This window comes from Myotis yumanensis, unplaced genomic scaffold (genome assembly GCF_028538775.1).
Source record: "Myotis yumanensis isolate MYYU_CA2020_CCGP unplaced genomic scaffold, mMyoYum1.0.hap1 SCAF_16, whole genome shotgun sequence".
Classification (NCBI taxonomy): Eukaryota; Metazoa; Chordata; class Mammalia; order Chiroptera; family Vespertilionidae; genus Myotis; species Myotis yumanensis.
Window position 1 is genome coordinate 18177669 of NW_027223767.1, and position 18273 is coordinate 18195941.

General features: G+C 42.7%; 1 protein-coding gene across 1 annotated transcript in view; it reads left to right on the top strand.

Annotated features, from left to right (window-relative positions):
* SMG6 (SMG6 nonsense mediated mRNA decay factor) overlaps nucleotides 1-18273 on the top strand; it is a 214971-nt gene that overhangs the window by 79913 nt on the left and 116785 nt on the right. The window contains exons 11-12 of the mRNA XM_070394713.1: nucleotides 15053-15169; nucleotides 17219-17387. Coding sequence (XP_070250814.1) covers nucleotides 15053-15169; nucleotides 17219-17387 — 286 coding nt within the window. The remainder of the gene's footprint in view (nucleotides 1-15052; nucleotides 15170-17218; nucleotides 17388-18273) is intronic.

Sequence of the window (18273 nt, forward strand, 5' to 3'; positions counted from 1 at the left end):
TTACTTTTTTTTTTTTTTAGGATCATATTTCTTGAGTATATTTTAACAATGTGTAGTATAAGGCCATGTGTTAAAAAGACCTTTTCAAGATCATTGTTTATTTTTTTCATACAGTATCCCTTGCATAGAGTCCATATTAAAAAAAATATTTTAGAACTCAGTGCTGAGAAAAGATTTGTTTTTCCTGAGCAACTGATATACTTATTCCTTTCCAATAATGACAACTATACAATTGTTGGTGTTTCCTCTTTTCCTTTGACTGCCAGGAAAATCAGAGGCAAATTTTAAGTTCATTCATGACAGATTGTTAATCCATGTGATTGACATATTTGTATTTTCCTTTTCTTGGTTCTGGTTTTCTATATCTACTAATGTTCTTTCATTATAGGTGATTTTGCCTTTAAATTGTCAAAAAATTTTTTGTGGAATAGGTATAAAAGAGTAAATATAAGTTAAAAATGTAAATCTAGTTCAAAATAACGTATATAGATTTCAGTAAGTATTGTTGACAGCTGACCAGTTAGCAAACTGAATACAAATTTGGAAGAGCTGTTACTAAAAGGGCTGTCCTTTTTTGAGTTGGGACTAGTTCATGCCTTGGTGGGTTTCTAGTCACCTTCATTGAATGCTCCTTTCTTACTTTCTTCTTTGACGTAATTGCTTTATTTAGCCAATACGAGTATTCTGCTGACCTCTTTTCTATTTTAAAACTACATGTTACGTGGTGGGTGGGATTGGATGGAGTCATTACTTACTTGCTCTAGTTTGGGCATGGATCATGAATTGTAAAGCTTTGAGAAACTTTTTAGAGTGAATTGCTAGACCAGAGCCATATGAATGTGCAGATCTGGATATTCACAAGGAATCCACCTAAGAATTATGACTTATCATTGGCCTCATTTTTCAGTACTGACTCCTCAAGATTTATTTGATGACTCTAATCTTTGCATTCTGGAAGCTTCTCAGGAGTCCAAGAGAACCCTTCCTATTCTGGGTACCTCTCTGCCATATCTATCTCAGAAGGTTGTTTTGTTTTTTTTTTTTCTTTTGTATTGTTTGTAAATTCTGTCAAATTCCTTTAAAAATTCTTCAGGAAGCCATAAAATAAAAAGAAATTGATTTAATCTGTTAATATGGAAATGGAGCAGTCTTCTGCCCCTCTGCCTCCCATATCAAAGAAGCTTTCTCTGGATCAGGATGTCTGCAGGCATTATGTCTCATTAGCTTTTACTTTAAGCCGTAAGGGCTCTTGAAACTTCATACCAGCAAAGGTGGGTTTCAAGCTGTTTGTCTGAATCAGCTGCCAAAACTCTGCCTTCGGTATCAGAAGGGATGTAGCTGTATTAATTCCTTCTCATTGTTGCAGCAAAAGCTTCCTTGTAGGTTGGCTAATGGGCATGCCTCTCAGGGTGCCTCCTTCCCTTTTCTTCTGCTCCACAACCTTAAGTAAATAAATCCTTAAACAAGACACCCCAGATTTGCTGGTGGAATTTCATAGGGACTTACCTGCCTGATGTAATTAAGAAGCTGCCATTCTTATTTGTTCTTCCCCCAAATTGGGAAAGAGGTAATCAGTGTGGAAGCAGAAACTCTGCCCTACAAGATCAATTTGTAACTCTTTCAAATGTGATGCTTGAACTGGCAGGCCCTTTTCTGCTGGTGCCAGCATGCCATTCTGTTGGCAGCAGCTCAGCTTTCCCAAGAGGTGACATATTTTTGAATAACCCTGGAATGTGCCAGGAAATTCTGAATGACAAAAATACCAATCCAGAGATACAGCTAAGGTGGAAATGGCCAGAGTGTGGATTGATTGATTGATTTCCCAGGATCTGTAGGAGTACCATTTCTAAACTGCATGGGTATTTTCTGGAAAAAGTTATACACTCATTTAGAAGTGCTTTTATTTTTTCTTGTAGAGAGTAGAAATGGTTTGCTGTCTGTCTTACCGAGATATATTGATAGAACCCCAGGACATTTCTTGACTCTAGAATGCCATATAAAGGTGGAGGGAAAGCCAAGCTGTCCCCTGAAGAAGGTGTAGCACTTCTGTAGATTGTTTTCTCACCTTCAGAAGGTAGCAGTTGTATTGTCATGCTATAAGGAGCTTTGAAATCAACCAGATCAATAATCTAAATTCTTGCCCGGCTGGTGTTGCTCAGGTTGAGCATCAACCCAAAAACCAGGAAGTCATGGTTCAATTCCTGGTCAGGGTACATGCCTGGGTTGCAGATTTGATCCCCATTGTGGGGCATGCAGGAGGGAGCCAGTCAATGAGTCTCTCTCATCCTTGATGTCTGTCCCTCTCTCTTTCCCTTCTTCTCTCTGAAATCAATAAAAACATTTTTTAAAATCTGAATTCTCCACTCAGTCATTTATAATCAGTATCACTTTGATGAAGAAAGTTAACTTATCCTCCCTGAGTCTTAGTTTCCTTGTCTGTAATATGGGAACTAGACCCCAGTTTGCAGGGTTTTTCTGAGTTTCAAAGTAGATAACATATGCAGAGCATCTTGTTCAGGGCCTTGGAATATAGTGGGCACTCAGTATATGTCTACTTTTCTTTATTTTATTTTATTTTTTTAAAATATATTTTTATTGATTTTTTACAGAGAGGAAGGGAGAGGGACAGAGAGTCAGAAACATCGATGAGAGAGAAACATCGACCAGCTGCCTTCTGCACACCTCCCACTGGGGATGTGCCCGCAACCAAGGCACATGCCCTTGACCGGAATCGAACCCGGGACCTTCCAGTCCGCAGGCCAACGCTCTATCCACTGAGCCAAACCGGTCTTGGCAACTTTTCTTTATTAAATTCACCTTTAAGTTATGAACTCTTAAAATCTGAAATGATGAGTCAGACTAGCCTCTCAAATGTCATTCCTCTATTTAACATTTTAAAAAACAGTTTTGAGATAAGTTGATGTATTTTAGAATACACATTTAAATCATACATTTTGGTGAATTTTTACATATGTACACATTTGTGAAACCATCACCCCATCAAGATAGTAAACAGCTCTCTCTATGGAGCACACCTGAACCTTTCCCCACCCCCTTCCCTCTCTCTCTCTTCTAAGCTCCAAGACCCTCTTGCCTCTGAAACTAGTTTCCTGAGGATCGCCCTTCTCCCCCAAATTAAGTAAACATATCCTACACCACCAAAAGTTTCCTTGTGCTCCTTTGTAATCTATTCTTCCTTAACCTTCCCCTCCCAATCCCCAGGAAACTGCTGATCTACTTTCTGGCACTGTAGATTAATTTGCATTTTCTATAATTCAAATAGCATATTCATGTCCTGACCCCTACCTTTCTTCTGTACTCGGCATAATAATTTTGACATTCACCCATATTGTTGGTTGATTCAGTACAGTGGGGCCTTGACTTACGGGTGTCCCGACTAACGAGTTTTTTGAGATACCAGCTGTCTCTTGGCCGATTTTTTGCATTGAGTTGATAGAGTAATTTGAGTTAACGAGCTCCTTAGCGAGCTCCTTAACGAGCTCGGTCTAATTAAACTCATAAGTCAAGGCCCCACTGTAATTTGTTCCCTTTTTTTTTTTTTGCTGAGTAGTCTTCCATTGTATGGATATACCACAGTTTGTTTATTCATTCCCTTTTTGATAGACATTTGTTTTTTCCCCCCCAGTTTTTGGCTGCTATGAATAAAACTTCTATGAAAATTCAAGTGTGGATAAATACTTTCATTTCTCATGGGTAAATACATAGGACAGTGGTCGGCAAACTCATTAGTCAACAGAGCCAAATATCAACAGTACAACGATTGAAATTTCTTTTGAGAGCCAAATTTTTTAAACTTAAACTATATAGGTAGGTACATTGTTATTAACTTAATTAGGGTACTCCTAAGGCTTAGGAAGAGCCACATTCAGGGGGGCAAAGAGCCACAGTTTGCTGACCACTGACATAGGAGTAGTATAGCTGGGTCTTTTGGTAAATGTGTGTTTTAACTTTTTAAGAAACTTCCCAGCTGTTTTCCAAAGTATTTGTGTCATTGTGTTGTGAGAGTTCCTTTTACTTCACGTCCTCACCAACACTTTTTTTCTCTGTCTTTCTGATTATAGCCATTCTAGTGGGTGTGGAGTTGCTTTGTGGTTTTGATTTCCCTAGTGGTTAATAATGTTGAACATCTTGTCATAAGTGCATGTTAAGCATGTATTTGTTTGCCATCCATATATCTTTGCTCATTTTTAAAAAATCTTCTTAGGTTGAAAGAGTTCTTTATATATTCTAGGTACGAGTCCTTTGTCAAATATATATTTTACAACTATTTTTCCAGTTAGAAATTTTTCTCTGGCTTCTTTTTTTCCCTTTTGTCTTTTGAAGAACAAGTGTTTTTTATTTTAATGAAGTCTATTTTTTTTAAAGTTTGATCTTTACAGATTTATTGGCAAAGAGGCAATTTAACACGGTATTGTAGCTGATGCTGCCAATTTTAAAAATTTCTTAATATCCATCTGATTAATGGTCCAAAGCTATGTAGCACTGAAACTGCATAAGCAATTTCATTTATGAAGAAAACAGTGCTAAGGCTCATGTTTTAAGCAACTTTTTTCCCCCTGACTGCCCTTGTTAAAGAATGTACATACCATTAGTTTGAGATTTATACCTTTACTTATTTTTTGAGCAGCAAGAACATGTTTAAACAGCTCACTTAGCTTCTGCAACTCATTCTTCTTGTCATCTTTCTTCACTTTCTCATCATCTTCACTTTGTGCTGCTCGACATGGACTTTACTAATTCAATGAATCATAGCCTTGATGATGAAGTTCTCTTGCTTTACTCCTTGTTCTTTAGACAGAAGTTTGTCTTCAGTGAACTTTCCCTTCTTTTGTCTTATTTTCCTTTTGTTTGCCCTGGTAGTTTCTTGCTCAGTCCAGATAAGGAGCCACACAACTGGGCATCTCCAGCAGCTCAGGCTAGGCCACACAAGGTGAGAGCAAGGGACTGCAGCATCTGCACAAAGTAATCAGCTAATTGAGAAGATGTCCCCAACATGTTAAGTAGCTCTTTTTTATGTAAAAGAGAAGTGTCTGGAATCCTGTGTCAGATCTTTTTTGGTTTTGTTTACTTGTTTTAAACTTTTTATTTTGAAATAACTATAGAGTCACAATAAGTTGGAAAAAAAGTACAGGTAGGTCCTGTACAGCCTTCATCCTTCCTTCTGTAACATTAGCATCCCATAACTTTAGTGCAATATCAACACCATGAAATTGACATTGGTACAATACACAGACCTTATTTAGATTGCACTCATTTATGTTTGCGTGTGTAGTTTTATGCAATTTTACCACACAGATAGCTTCATGTAACTGCTACCACAATCAAATGCAGAACTGTTCCATCACTACAAAACTCTCTAATGCTGCCTCTTTAGAACCATCCCTGCCCCCTTTCATCCTCAAATCCTAACCCTTGTTTTCCGTCTCTATAATTACATTATTTCAAAAGGTTATATAAATAGGATCATACAGTATGTACCTTTTAAAATTAGCCTTTTTCACTCAGCATAGTTCCCTGACAACCTATTGCAGTTAGTGCATGTTGGTAGTTCCTTTTAATGGCTGAGTAATATTTCATGGTTTGGATGTTACACAGTTTGTTTAGCCAACCATTCACCCATTGAAGGGTATTTGGGTTGTTTCCAGTTTTAGGTTATTATGAATAAAGCTGCTATGAACAGCTTTGGGTTGTTTCCAATTTTAGGCTATTATGAATATTTAGGCTATCCTAATATATAAAAAGCCAGGGGCCGTCATGACTGAAACAACCCGATGGATGACCGAACAGCAGGCTAAGTGAGGCGACAAGGCTGGCAGGGGGGTTAGTGAGGGAAGACCAAACAACTGAACAGCAGGCTGCATGGGGCGACCAGGCCAGCAGGGGAGGGCAGTTGAGGATGACCGGGCCAGGAGGGGAGGGCAGTTGGGGGGGGCCAGGCCTGCAGGGGAGGGCAGTTGGGGCCAACCAGGCCAGCAGGAGAGGGCAGTTGGGGGTGACCAGGCCAGCAGGGGGGGCAGTGAGGGGCAACCAGCCTGGCAGAGGGGGGGCATTTAGAGGTGAGCAGGCCGGCAGGGGGGGGCAGTAAGGGGCGACCAGGCTGGCAGGGGGCCAGTTGGGGGCGACCAGGCTGGCAAGGGGGGCAGTTAGGCAGGTGAACAGTTAGGAACCAGCGGTCCCCGATTTTGAGATGGGTGTCTGACTGCCGGTTTAGGCCCGATCCTAGGGGTCTCGGATTGGAGAGAGTGCAGGCTGGGCTGAAGGGACACCCCCCCGCCCAGTGCACGAGTTTTGTGCACTGGGCCTCTAGTTTATATATAAAAGTCTAAGTGACCGAATGACCCAACAACCGGTCAGCCAGTCGCAATGACGCACATTGACCACCAGAGGGGCAGACGCTCAATGCAGAAGCTGCCCCTGGTGGTTAGTGCTTTCCCACAGCAGGAGCGCTGCTCAGCTGACTGACGGGTACCCGACACCAGGCTCATAGCTGGCAAGCACAGCTGCGGTGGTACAAGCCTCTCCCACCTCTGTGGCAGCGCTACTGAGCAGCAGCCCCAGAGGAGCTGAATGAGCGGGAGTGGTGCGGCACCTGGGCCGGGCTCCTCCACTGCTGCCTGCCACTTCTCACACTACCACATCACTCGGGGGATGTCGGACTACCCGTTTTGGCCTTATCCCTGGGGTTGAAACTGGCAGTCTGACATCCCCCAATGGTTCCTGGATTGCGAGAGCACACAGGACAAGCTGAGGGACCTCATCAGTGCACAAATTTGTGCACCGGGCTTATAGTTATGAATAAAGCTGCTATGAACATTTGTGTACAGGTCTTTTTGTGCAAAAATTATGTTTTAATTTCTCTGGGATCAGTGCTCAAGAGTATAATTATTAGGTTATATCATAAGTGCAGTTTTAGTTTTAGAAGAAACTGCCAAACTGTATACCATTTTACATTTTCATCAACAATGTATTGTGATCCAGTTTCTTTTTTTGGTAGTGTTGCTATTTTTTATTTTAGCCACTCTGGTAAACATGTTTGATATCTCATTGTAGTTTTTTAAAAAATATATTTTTATTGATTTCAGAGAGGAAAGAAGGGGGAGAGATAGATAGAAATATCAATGATGAAAGAGAATCATTGATAGGCTGCCTCCTGCACGCCCCCTACTGGAGATCAAGCCCAAAATCCAGGCATGTGCCCTGACCAGGAATCAAACCTTGACTGACCCCTGGTTCATAGGTTGACACTCAACCACTGAGCCACACCGGCCGGGCTCATTATAGTTTTAATTTTCGTTTTTCTAATGGTTAATTAAAGTGAACTTCTCTTAATGTGCTAATTTTTCATCTGTATATCCTTTTTGGTGAAATGTCTGTTCATATCTTTTGCCCATTTTCTAATTGGATTGTTTGTTTTCCTACTGTTATATTTTGAGAGTTTTTATATGTCTAGATACTAGTTCTTTGTAAGATATGTAGTTTGCAAATATATTTTCCCAGTCTGTAATTTGCTTTTTCATCCTCTTACAGAGTCTTTTGCAGTAAAAGTTATTTTTTATGAGGTCCAGTATATCAATTTTCCTTTTATAGATTGCCACTTGAAGATTTTTTTTCTATTTTTTTCCTAAAATTTTTATGGTCTTATGTTTTATATTTTAGTCTTTGATTCACTTTCAGTTAAGTTTCACATAAGGTGTGAGGAGTAGGTCAAGGTTCATATTTTTGCCTGTGAGTGTCTAATTGCTCCATCACGGTTTGTTAATCAGGCTATCTTCCTTTCTTTGGCTTAATATTGAGAAGAATGATTTCTCCCACTTAGTTCCTCTTTTTCAAAATTGTTTAGAGATTCTATGTCCTAAGCCTTTTCATATAAACTTTAGAATAAGCTTGTCTTGGTCTACAAAAAACTTTGCTGAGATTTTGGTCATAATTGCATTAAACATATATATCTCTGTGGGGAAAACTGACATCTCTATAGTGTTGAGTCTTCCAATTCATGAACATGGTAAGTCTCTCCATTTACTTAGGTCTTTTTTTATTTCTTTTATCAGCATTTTGTAATTTTCAGCATAGAGATTCTATACATATTTTGTTAGGTTTATACCTAAGTATTTTATTTTCATTGGCATTATTGTAAATGGTATTGTGTTTCAAATTTTGGTTTTCACATAGTTGGTATCTCAGAACTTTCTGTGCGGAATTTTGGTTGGAGTAGTCTGAGATTTTCATGTTTATGGTGAAGGAGGACGGATCAGTTGGAGTTTGAAGCTTGTATTGCAATCATTTGAAAGCCAGGAATGGAAACTATGAGTATAAGAGCAGACAGACTTAAATTCAAATCCTAGTTCTAACACTTATTGGCTCTGTGACCTTGGGCATGTCATTTAACTTCTTTGAGCCTGTTTCTTCATCATAAAGGGAGAATCCTACTCCTTTGCAAATCTTTCATAAAGCTTTGAGATAATACATATAAATGACTTTGTGCCTAACACAGGTCTCAATATATCTTAGTTATTATTGCTGGCCACAGTGGAATGATGTCATTTATGGTTAGGATTCACAATGAGAGAGGAAAGTGTACCTACTGTTATGAACAACAGACATTTCTTAGACCCCTTCATCGTGCTACCTTTCAAGAATGTGAAGTCTTGACATAGCTCTTTTCCTTAAGGAGCTTAAAACTTTTGTTGTGAAATAAGTTGCATGTATAAAAATTCCAGGATGAGGTATCACTTGTTAACTTCCACATACACAGGGCAGACAGTGGCACATCAAAGAACTTTCTCTTTCTGAGTTTTGTTGCCCTTTTGGACCCTGTTCATGGAGGTGGCTTCTGAATGTTGTTGGTGAGAGAATATGTTGAGGTGGGAGGGGGTGTGTACAGATTTAGGGGAAGGGAGTCATGTGGGAATATGTAATTAATTTTTATACTTTCCCCAGTAAACCATCGACCCTTTTTATGATGTCATGAGGGATTCCTTAATTTTGCAGCTGCTTCCTGGTTACGTCAGAGAGGAGCCTCTCACCCCACAGCCTGGAGCTGCACTCATACAAGAATTGGAAACAAATGAAGTGCTGAATATCTAATAGCTTCCACAGGGAGAGCCAGTTCAGACTTCCCAGGCCTCCTTATGCAAGGTCTTCCTCAAGTATTTCTGACCCCCTGAAGTGTCTTTGTTCTGGAAAGATAGGACTGGCCCAGAGCCAAGTGGGCCAGAGCCTGGGGACTCCTTGATGCATGCCTCCTTCCCTCCCTCCAGGTGTTCTGCAATCCCAAATTCCTGCCCCTTTCCTGGATCTCGTTTGGTGGGTATTATCCTTCTTTGAGGTCTCAGGATTCTCTGCAACCTGCCGAGATTATCAGTGAGAGAGTTTTTGACCTGTTCTAGTTCATTCCTTCCCTCCCCACATATCTCCATCCTCTCTTGATTTTCTTTCTGCAGCATTTTTGACATCTGTCACTCTTTTATAATCCACCTTCCACCTTTCTTATAAGAAAGATGTGACATTTATTTGACATTATAAAGTTTATGAAGTACTATACATATAACTTCTCTTAATTCAAAATAAGTTCATGCCCTCTTAGTTTCCCAACTGGTCTCCCTTCCTGTTACTCTTTTCTAGCTACCCATATCTGTCCTACATGCTTTAACTAGATTAATTGTCGTTCAATACTCAACTGTGCTTCATTCAGAAACCTTGAACAAGTACTTTCCTCAGCGCCTGTCCAGTCAAGTCTGTGTTCCTTGCTGTGGTGGTGCAGGCCCTGTGCTTTGTGGTCCCTGCCACACAGCAGGCTGAGTACAGTGCTTGTCGTCTGGGAACGTTCCTGGTGTGTCCCTACCTACATGTCTCCTTAGTACACGCAGTCCCTCCTGTATCCTGCCAGTCCCATCTTTGTTTACCTTTTGCAGCCCTGCTCCCAAGTGCTCTCTTCCATGAAACCTCTGATACACACTAGCTGGAAACGATTTTCTTTCCCTCTGGTGACAGAAAGCATCTGCTTCCATCTTCCTTATCGCATGTGATACATTGTCTTGAATTGTAGTTATTTGGGTATCTGTGTATTCTTTCTGTCTTCTTCATTAGATTATCAACCTCTTATGGACAAGATCTTATTTTCTTTTATATCTTGCAAAATTGGGCCCCCAAGTAAATATTTTTGTTAATAATGGGAGAGGTCACTTTGTTAGGAGGTTGGGATTTCTTTTGCCCCCACATCTACCCACTAAAATAAGTTGGTATTTTATAAACCTAGAAAATCCAGAAGGAGTGACAGGCATACCAATAAGGGCTCTTAGGGAGGAAACCCTCCACTTCCTCTGTCTTGGTTGGGGCTATGCTATGGCTTGCCTTCCACCCAGTCAGCCTTCCTATGTTCTGCCATTGTGCACGAATAATATTTTTAGGTGTATTGGTGCTTGAGTCTTCTGACTCATTTATTCTCCTTAAGGAATGGAATTATGCCCTGATGGCATGGACATCTCTGATTTTGCTCTGAGAATTTGTCTGGTTCCTGTACAATGACTGCCTCCTCCACCTCCTCTTCAGTCAGCAACTGCCACAGAGAACTAACTGTGGCTCAAACAGCAGCACTTGAAAGATGCTCTCACTGCCCACTTCCTGTACACAAGGAGGTTTTGGTGGGCTGCTCAGGAACTGTGCCAGTCCTGTGTCTGACTGGTGACTGACTCAGGAGAAAAGCAGCCTTATGTCTGAGAGATAAGAGCCAACAAATCGCCTCCAGGTGGTATTAGTTTGGAGGTGACTGACCATTCATTTCCTCTCTTTGGGAAGAGCCAGTGGGGAGGGAATCCGTGAATAAGAGGTCTTGCCTGCATTCTTCTCCAGCTGTTAGTGAAGCAGCCAAGCATTCTCTGCTGGGATGGCTAATGGTCCCCAGTGCCCTCTGAATCCCTTCTGCTGCTGTCAGGGTATCAGACCTATGTGTGTCATCCATCCTGTGTCTTCCCTTCATTACTCTTCTTCTCCTCTTGCCAGGAAGCTGGCTGTGTGCACCAGGGGAACTCTGCTTGTTTCATTGCTGCCAGATCTATTTATTTTTTTGACCAGCCAAACCTCATCCCTAATGATACTGGTTTCCTCCAAATCTATCCCTGACCCAGGAGTAGATCAGAAGTGATGGTTCTGAACTTCTGTCCCTTTGCTGGGCTTAAAGGGTCCACGCAGGTGGGCCTGCCTTTCCTCCCCTCCTCTTCCTTCTCCACCCCTCGTGCCTCACTCCCATTTCCTGCAGGAGGATGCTTTGCCATCCTGGAGCCGTCAAGCACAGCTTTGCTTTGGCAGCATCGTCGCGCACACACACTGGTTGGAGAGGGGACGTGTTTATCACTTTTCCTGGAGATTATCTGTTTAAGCACTTCTCTGACAGTTACAATAACAAGGGCAGTGTGTTGTGTTTCCCAGCAGAAGGACACTTGCTGTTGAAAGATGTATAGCACTAATTAGAAATACATAACATCCGGCCACATGGCAGCCTTCTCCCGGTCGCTCCATTTCCTGATTTCATACAACTTTGACGACAGTTGGTTTATGTTTTCCATGAATATGTTCTCAGAAAAATGAGAAAGTCTCCTTGTTACATAGGAGCGAGAAGACTATTTCTGCCTGAGCAGGTATTTGGCCACAGGAATAGTGGGAGCAGTGGTCACCTGCCCATCTGCGAGCATGTGGGAAGGGGCAAAACCTCAGGTGACTTTCTTGGTAAGAAATATTTTTGTCTGACTTCCTTAGCCAAAACCATCCCCCTAAATCCTGAGCAAGACTGCTTTTGGAAAGAAGGGGAAAGGCTGTTTCACAATGTTAATGAGTTCTTCAGCTCATGTCAGGCTCTTGCTACCTGACACAAAGCCAGAGGAACCCAAGCAAATACCAAGGCAAACAATGCTTTTTCCTTCCCCACCCCACATCATTTGTTGGCCTGGCCCAGCCCAACTCTAGGGATATATATGGGCATTCATCAGACTGGGGCCAGTTTCCCAGGTCTGGCCCCAAAGTGGGTGGACTCTGGGAATCCAGATGCTGTTTTCCTATCTACTTGTATAAGGGTGAATACTTTTCAAGGAGTGGCATCATATGGCTTCTAGCCCATAGAGGCCCAATTGAGGTGAAGAGCATCTCTTAAAGATACCATAGCACTTAAAATATTTCTCCCTGAGGCACTGGGTTTGAGTTGCCATGGTTACTTGGTAAATAACTGCGTGTGTTTTCCACCTGATTGAAATTACCTACAGTGTCAGAGTCCCTGTTTCATTTGCAGCCGTGTTCTCCACAATACCCAGCACAGGATGGAGCACATTGTAGAGATGGGTAGGCCTTTCAGAAAGGACTCCATATGAAGTGGTCAGTCAGAGGGCTGACTGAAATCTAGGCATTCCGACCCCCAGATAGCTGTGATAGTACCTCCTGAGTGATCAGAGCAGAAAAACTTAGTGGTTTGAACCTCCCCATCAGTTGGACAAGACACCCAGCAGTGAGTGCTATCAGGCCCTTTCCTGGGAAGATGGGAGGCTGGGAAAAAGTTGAGGTGATACAACCATGGCCAACAGCAGAGCAGTCATGAAGCTGCCTTTTAGCTGCTGCTCTGAGAGGTAGTTGAGCCCTTCCAGACCTTTACAGCAAAGAGGCTCCTGTTGTTGCTCCCCCCACCTGGTCTCCAGACCTTATTGCAGGAGGCTTAAAAAATGAGCAAACCTAGATCCCCTAGAGGTCACAGATATCATTAGTTCTTAAGCAGTTTATTCTCCCCCTTCGACTCTAGCCCCCACTGAGAAATAGTCTAGCCTGATATTGCCATTTGTTATAAAAATAGAAATGGGCTTGGTGAAAGCCATTTCCCCCTGCCCCATCTTATTCTTATCCAGGCAAATGAGAGTGTCTTATTATAACCTTGGGCTTCTCAAAATACTAGTCTCTTGGAGCTAAGACCCCTCCCACCCTATCCCTTCTAAGGGCCTTGTATGTGCAGGTAACTTCTGCCTAAATGCCCAGTTGGTGAGGGGACACTAATGTGTATTCAATGTGTCATCCACCAGGATGTGGTCTCCACTTGTCCTATCCTAGCTTCCTCTGGACTTATTCACTCCATTCCAGGTTTTGTTGCTCATTAGAGGCAGGCTGCTGGTAGTGCTTGGCAGGAGCCTGAGCTGAGCTGGGATGGTAAGTCTAGACAGTGCTGCTGCCTATTAAAGGGGCAGAGGGCAGATGTTGGCAACTTTTCTTGGGATGGCTTATACATCTTCCCCTTTCCTACTTTCCATGCTCTCTCCTCTTGGTTCTTGGATGCTTGTTTTCTGTCTTTAAACAGAGGTTTAAGGCCTTGCCAGTGGTGATCTATTCTAATCACATGGATTGTTACCACTTCCTTACTGCCTGCCACAGTAGAGTCAGAAAGTGAGAGGGTGATGTTTGGAGCCAATGGGCATATGGTAGGATGGCTGGAAAGCCACAGTAGAATTGCTACACTGATGCTATTCATATGTTGGGACCTTCTGAGCAGCAGCCTGCTCTTTCTCACTTCCATGGCTTTCTGAAGTGGTTTGGAGCTGACTTTGTATACCCTAATTGTGTTTGTTCCTGTGGCAAAGACAGTTGGGAGTAACTGGTTGTGTTAGTATCTCTTGCAGTAAAGACTTCAGTTAGGCCTCATTCGACAAGACGGTGTCAGTGAGGAGAGTGCGAGGGGGGCTCCCCCTCGGTTATCAAGGTTAAAATGCAAGCAGGGACAGAGATCAAACATGTGGCTAATTATCCTTTTAACACTTGGAGATTCTGAGCTCTCCCCTGTATTACAGAGGGAATTAACAGATTAACTGCTGCCAGAGTGAGTGAGTCTGGCCCCTGATTTCATCTGTGTATTGGTGTCTCTTCCTCTGAGGCTGCAGATTGGATTGCTGCCTCCTGTTTGTCACCGATTCCTCTCAAGTGGATGAAGTGGCTATCAGGGAGAACCACTCTCAAGGAGTATGTGCAGGCAGCAGTTTGGGGGTGTATATGTAGCTTCTGCCAAATAGTAGCTCCAGCCACCACCAAGGTGGCTCCTTTCACTGAGCTGTAGCCAGAAGGAAGTTAGCCAGGCTGAGAAAGTGAGGGGAAAAGGGTGTTAGTGTTGGGAGCCAGATTTACTTTTTAGCCATAGGGAAAAAGAATTTGTGAAAATAAACTCTTAACGCAGATTAAGTGCTTATTGTGTGCCATACACTGTCCTATATAAAAGCAGTTCATTCAATGAAAATAGATTATTTGTAAGTGTCCTGTATTCTCTTAGAAGGAGGAACGTAGAGGAGGTAAGGATAGAACCAAAGGTTGGTGATTCAGGAAGATAACTTTTAAATTTGTATTTTTATTATCTTAATTGGTGATTGTACTCCAGTTATGCATACATTAGACAGAGACTGAGTTAATTAAATATGAGTTCTTGTTACTATGGCCTCACATTATCAGTAGCCAACTGACTAAAGGTAGAGAGCCTGCAGCTCCAACTGGAACTGCCCACCTTGGAGTAACTGGTGCTGGGGAAGTAATATGATGCAGAATTTACATAGTTGATCCCTATAATACAACCTTTAGAGTACTTACCCATACACCAGGCACTGGTAAATGCTCCAGGTACACTATTTTTTTTATTTAAAATATTTTTATTGATTTCAGAAAGGAAGGGAGAGGGAGAGAGAGAAACATCAGTGATGAGAGAGAATCATTGATTGGCTGCCTCCTGCACGCCCCCTACTGGGAATGGAGCCAGAAACCCTGGCATGTGCCCTGACCAGGAATCGAACCCTGACCTCCTGGTTCATAGATCGATGCTCAACCACTGAGCCATGCCCACTGGGCCAGGTGCACTATTTGAATTAGCCTTACAACTACCCTTTGACAGAGGCACTGTTACCACCCGTGGTCTTGGGTGAGGAAAAGGAGCTCAGTGGTGTGATCAGGATGTACACTAGTGAGGTAGGAGAGAGTAGCCCTTGACGCCCAGCATATACTGATGGGAGTTTCATTTGCCTCTCCTCAGATTGCTTCTCGGAGGAGTGTCGCTCTGTGATCCAGGAGCAAGCCGCAGCCCTGGGTTTGGCCATGTTTTCTCTCTTGGTGCGGCGCTGCACCCACTTACTTAAGGAGTCTGCCAAAGGTAAGCAGATGAGGGGCTGGGCCCCCTGGCTGGTTGGCTTTCCAGCTGCCTGGGTCCTGTCCCAACAAACTCAGAATGCCACGCTGCTTTCTCAGTGTTTTCACCCTCTGTCCATTCTTTTACTTTCCAACACCCCATCTACCTTTTGCCCACCTAACTAGCCCCACCTCCTTGTCCAATCTGATTACCTTTATGGCCCTCTTTTCTCCTTGTAAAACTATTCCCTCCTTTTTTTCTCCTTCAGTAGTTAGGATTTATACTGTACCTCTAAGCTGCTGTGTGTTCCTGTCATTTTAAAAACACACAGAAAAGTGAATTTCCCTTTTTGTTCATAATTGATGTTTGGTTTTCCCCCTTTATATGTCTTTCTTTGTCTGGTGGGTACTGTAAAGGTTGTGGACCAGCCATATTGGGAGACCCACTGGACCAGAGCAGGGACTTTTTAAAATTTTTTATTTAATATATTTTATTGATTTCAGAGAGGATGGGAGAGGGAGAGAGAGATAGAAACCTCAATGATGAGAGAGAACCATTGATTGGCTGTCTCCTGCATGCCCCGTACTGGGGATCCAGCCTGCAACCTAGGCATGTGCCCTTGACCAGAATGGAACTCGGGACCCTTCAGTCCACAGGCTGACGCTCTAGCCATTGAGCCAAACCAGCTAGGGCATCAGGGACTTTTTTTTTTTTTAAATATGTTTTTATTGATTTGAGAGAGAGAGGAAGGGATAGAGAGATAGAAACATCAATGAGAGATAAACATCAATCAGCTGTCTCCTGCATGCCCTCTACTGGGGATCGAGTCTGCAGTGCCCCGACCCGGACCTCTTGGTTCATGGGTCGATGCTCCACCACTGAGCCACACCGGACAGGCAGCAGGGACTATTTTTATCCCTTGGGTTGTGCAGTGTCCTGTATCCTTTAAGGCTGCCCTTAGAATTCCAAGCCTGATTGCTGAGGTGTAAGGCATGGCTGAAGGTTGTACCTTTCTCTCAGCTCCTGGATTAGTATTTGTGAATAGTTTGGCCCCTCTGTCATCCTCCTGCCCCATTAGCTTTGTGACTGTGTCCAGCCTCTGAGGCTGCCTTTTATTTTATTATTTTTTTGTTTGAGGGATGGTGGAGGTAACTTTTAATTTGGAAACAATAACAAATTTATAGAAAAGTTGCAAGAATTACACAAAGAACTCTTACCCTTCACCCAGATTCTCCAGTTGTTAGCATTCGACCACATTTGCTATAAGTTCTCTCTCTTCCCATACACACGCATGTACTTAGGCTTATTTTTCTTCTGAACCTTTTGATTCTAAGTTGCAGACATGGTAGCCCTTTACCCCCAAATACTTGATTGTGTACTTCCTAATAACAAGGACATTCTCTTACATGACAGTACAGTTATCAAAATCAGGAAACCAACAGTGATATAGTACTATTATTGAATCTGCAGACCTTATTCAGTTTGTACCAGTTGTTCTAAAAATGTGTGTGTGTGTGTGTGTGTGTGTGTGTGTGTGTGTGTGTGTGTTTCTGGCCTAGGATCCACTTCAGCATCACACTTTGCATTTAGATGTCATATCTCTTTAGTCTCCTTCAATCTGGAATGGTTTCTCAATTTTTCTATGTGCTTTATGACCTTGACATTTTAAAGTGTACAGGCCATTTATTTTTTAGAATGTCCCACAATTTGGGTTTCTCTGATATTTCCTCATGATTAAATTCAGGTTATGCAATTTTGGCAGGAACTCTGGTACCATCTCAGTACTGTGTTGAAGGAAAGCTGAAACGGGGTGAGCGGCCAGAATAGCAACTTCAACCAGGCCACAGGTGGAATAGAAATAGCTGTCTGCAGGGGCAAACCCACTGCACTAGTTCTCTCTTTGTCCTCCCTTTCAGAATCCTCTTAGGTGCTGATACTTGTCCTTCGCTCCTGGGCCCAAATGTCCTGTGGACTTGGTCTCCCTTCCCTAAGAGCTTCTGCAGCCCCAGCACCCCAGGCGTCACTCGGGGGCCACAGCAGACATAGGCCCAGTTCTCCCCTTTGCCTCTGCAGCTCAGCCATCCTCTCCTGAGGATGAGGATGACCAAGATGACATCAAGGTTTCTTCCTTCGTTCCGGACCTGAAGGAACTGCTCCCCAGTGTGAAAGTCTGGTCAGACTGGATGCTCGGCTACCCAGACACCTGGAATCCTCCACCCACATCCCTGGATCTGCCCTCACAGTGAGTCAGCCTGCTCATTCCTTCAGCACTGCTGGCCTTGGCCCACCTGTGTTCCCACAGCTCCCCTCCCAGTTCTTTTCTTTGTTTCTTCCCACCCACAGTCCCTTGTTCTCTCTTCCCTCCTCATTTGAACTTCGGTTTTTCCCTTCCTTGAACATCTTCCTTGTCTCCTGATGTTTTAGGTTATTTTTGCCTATGCTCTGGTCTATTCCTCTTCCTCCTCCTCAGTCTCTCTCTTTCTCTCACTCCATAGCTTGCTCTGTTTTGTTCTTTTTCCCTACCCTTGCGCTCTCATTCACTTCATATTGTTCATGCTCACTGTTTCTGCAGCCACCTCTTGGGTGTCAGTGTGTGCGTGAGAGACTTTCTCTCTCTCTCTCTCACTTTTACTTTATCTCTATGCATCTTTCAGGCTATCTCTCACTGCTTTTTGTGCTCTGGTGCACTCTGTCTGCTTGCTTCCTCTCACGACATTGTAGTGTATGGGGAGGGATGAGTGCATGTACCTCTTTATTTCACTTGCTTCTTTCCCTTTCTCATCAGCATACCCCACCCCCAACTCCCTGTCTGTGTTTCAGCGTGGAGTAGATGTTTATGCCTGGGTATATCTATGTAGATTTTGTGTGTGTGTTTATAGGACTTTTCTTCCTTTTTTAAAAAAAATTATGGTAAAAAATGTATATATAACGATAAACTTAATAAAAATATATGTAACAAATTTGCCATCTTAATCATTTTTAAGTGTACAATTCAGTGGCATTTTACATTCACATTGTTGTGCAACCTCATATGGCTATTTCTTTTGTCTGTATCTCCATGTGTGTTGTATCTCTCTGTGTGCCTGTCTGGGTCTGGTTGTCTCTATGTGTCTGAATGTCTATCTATA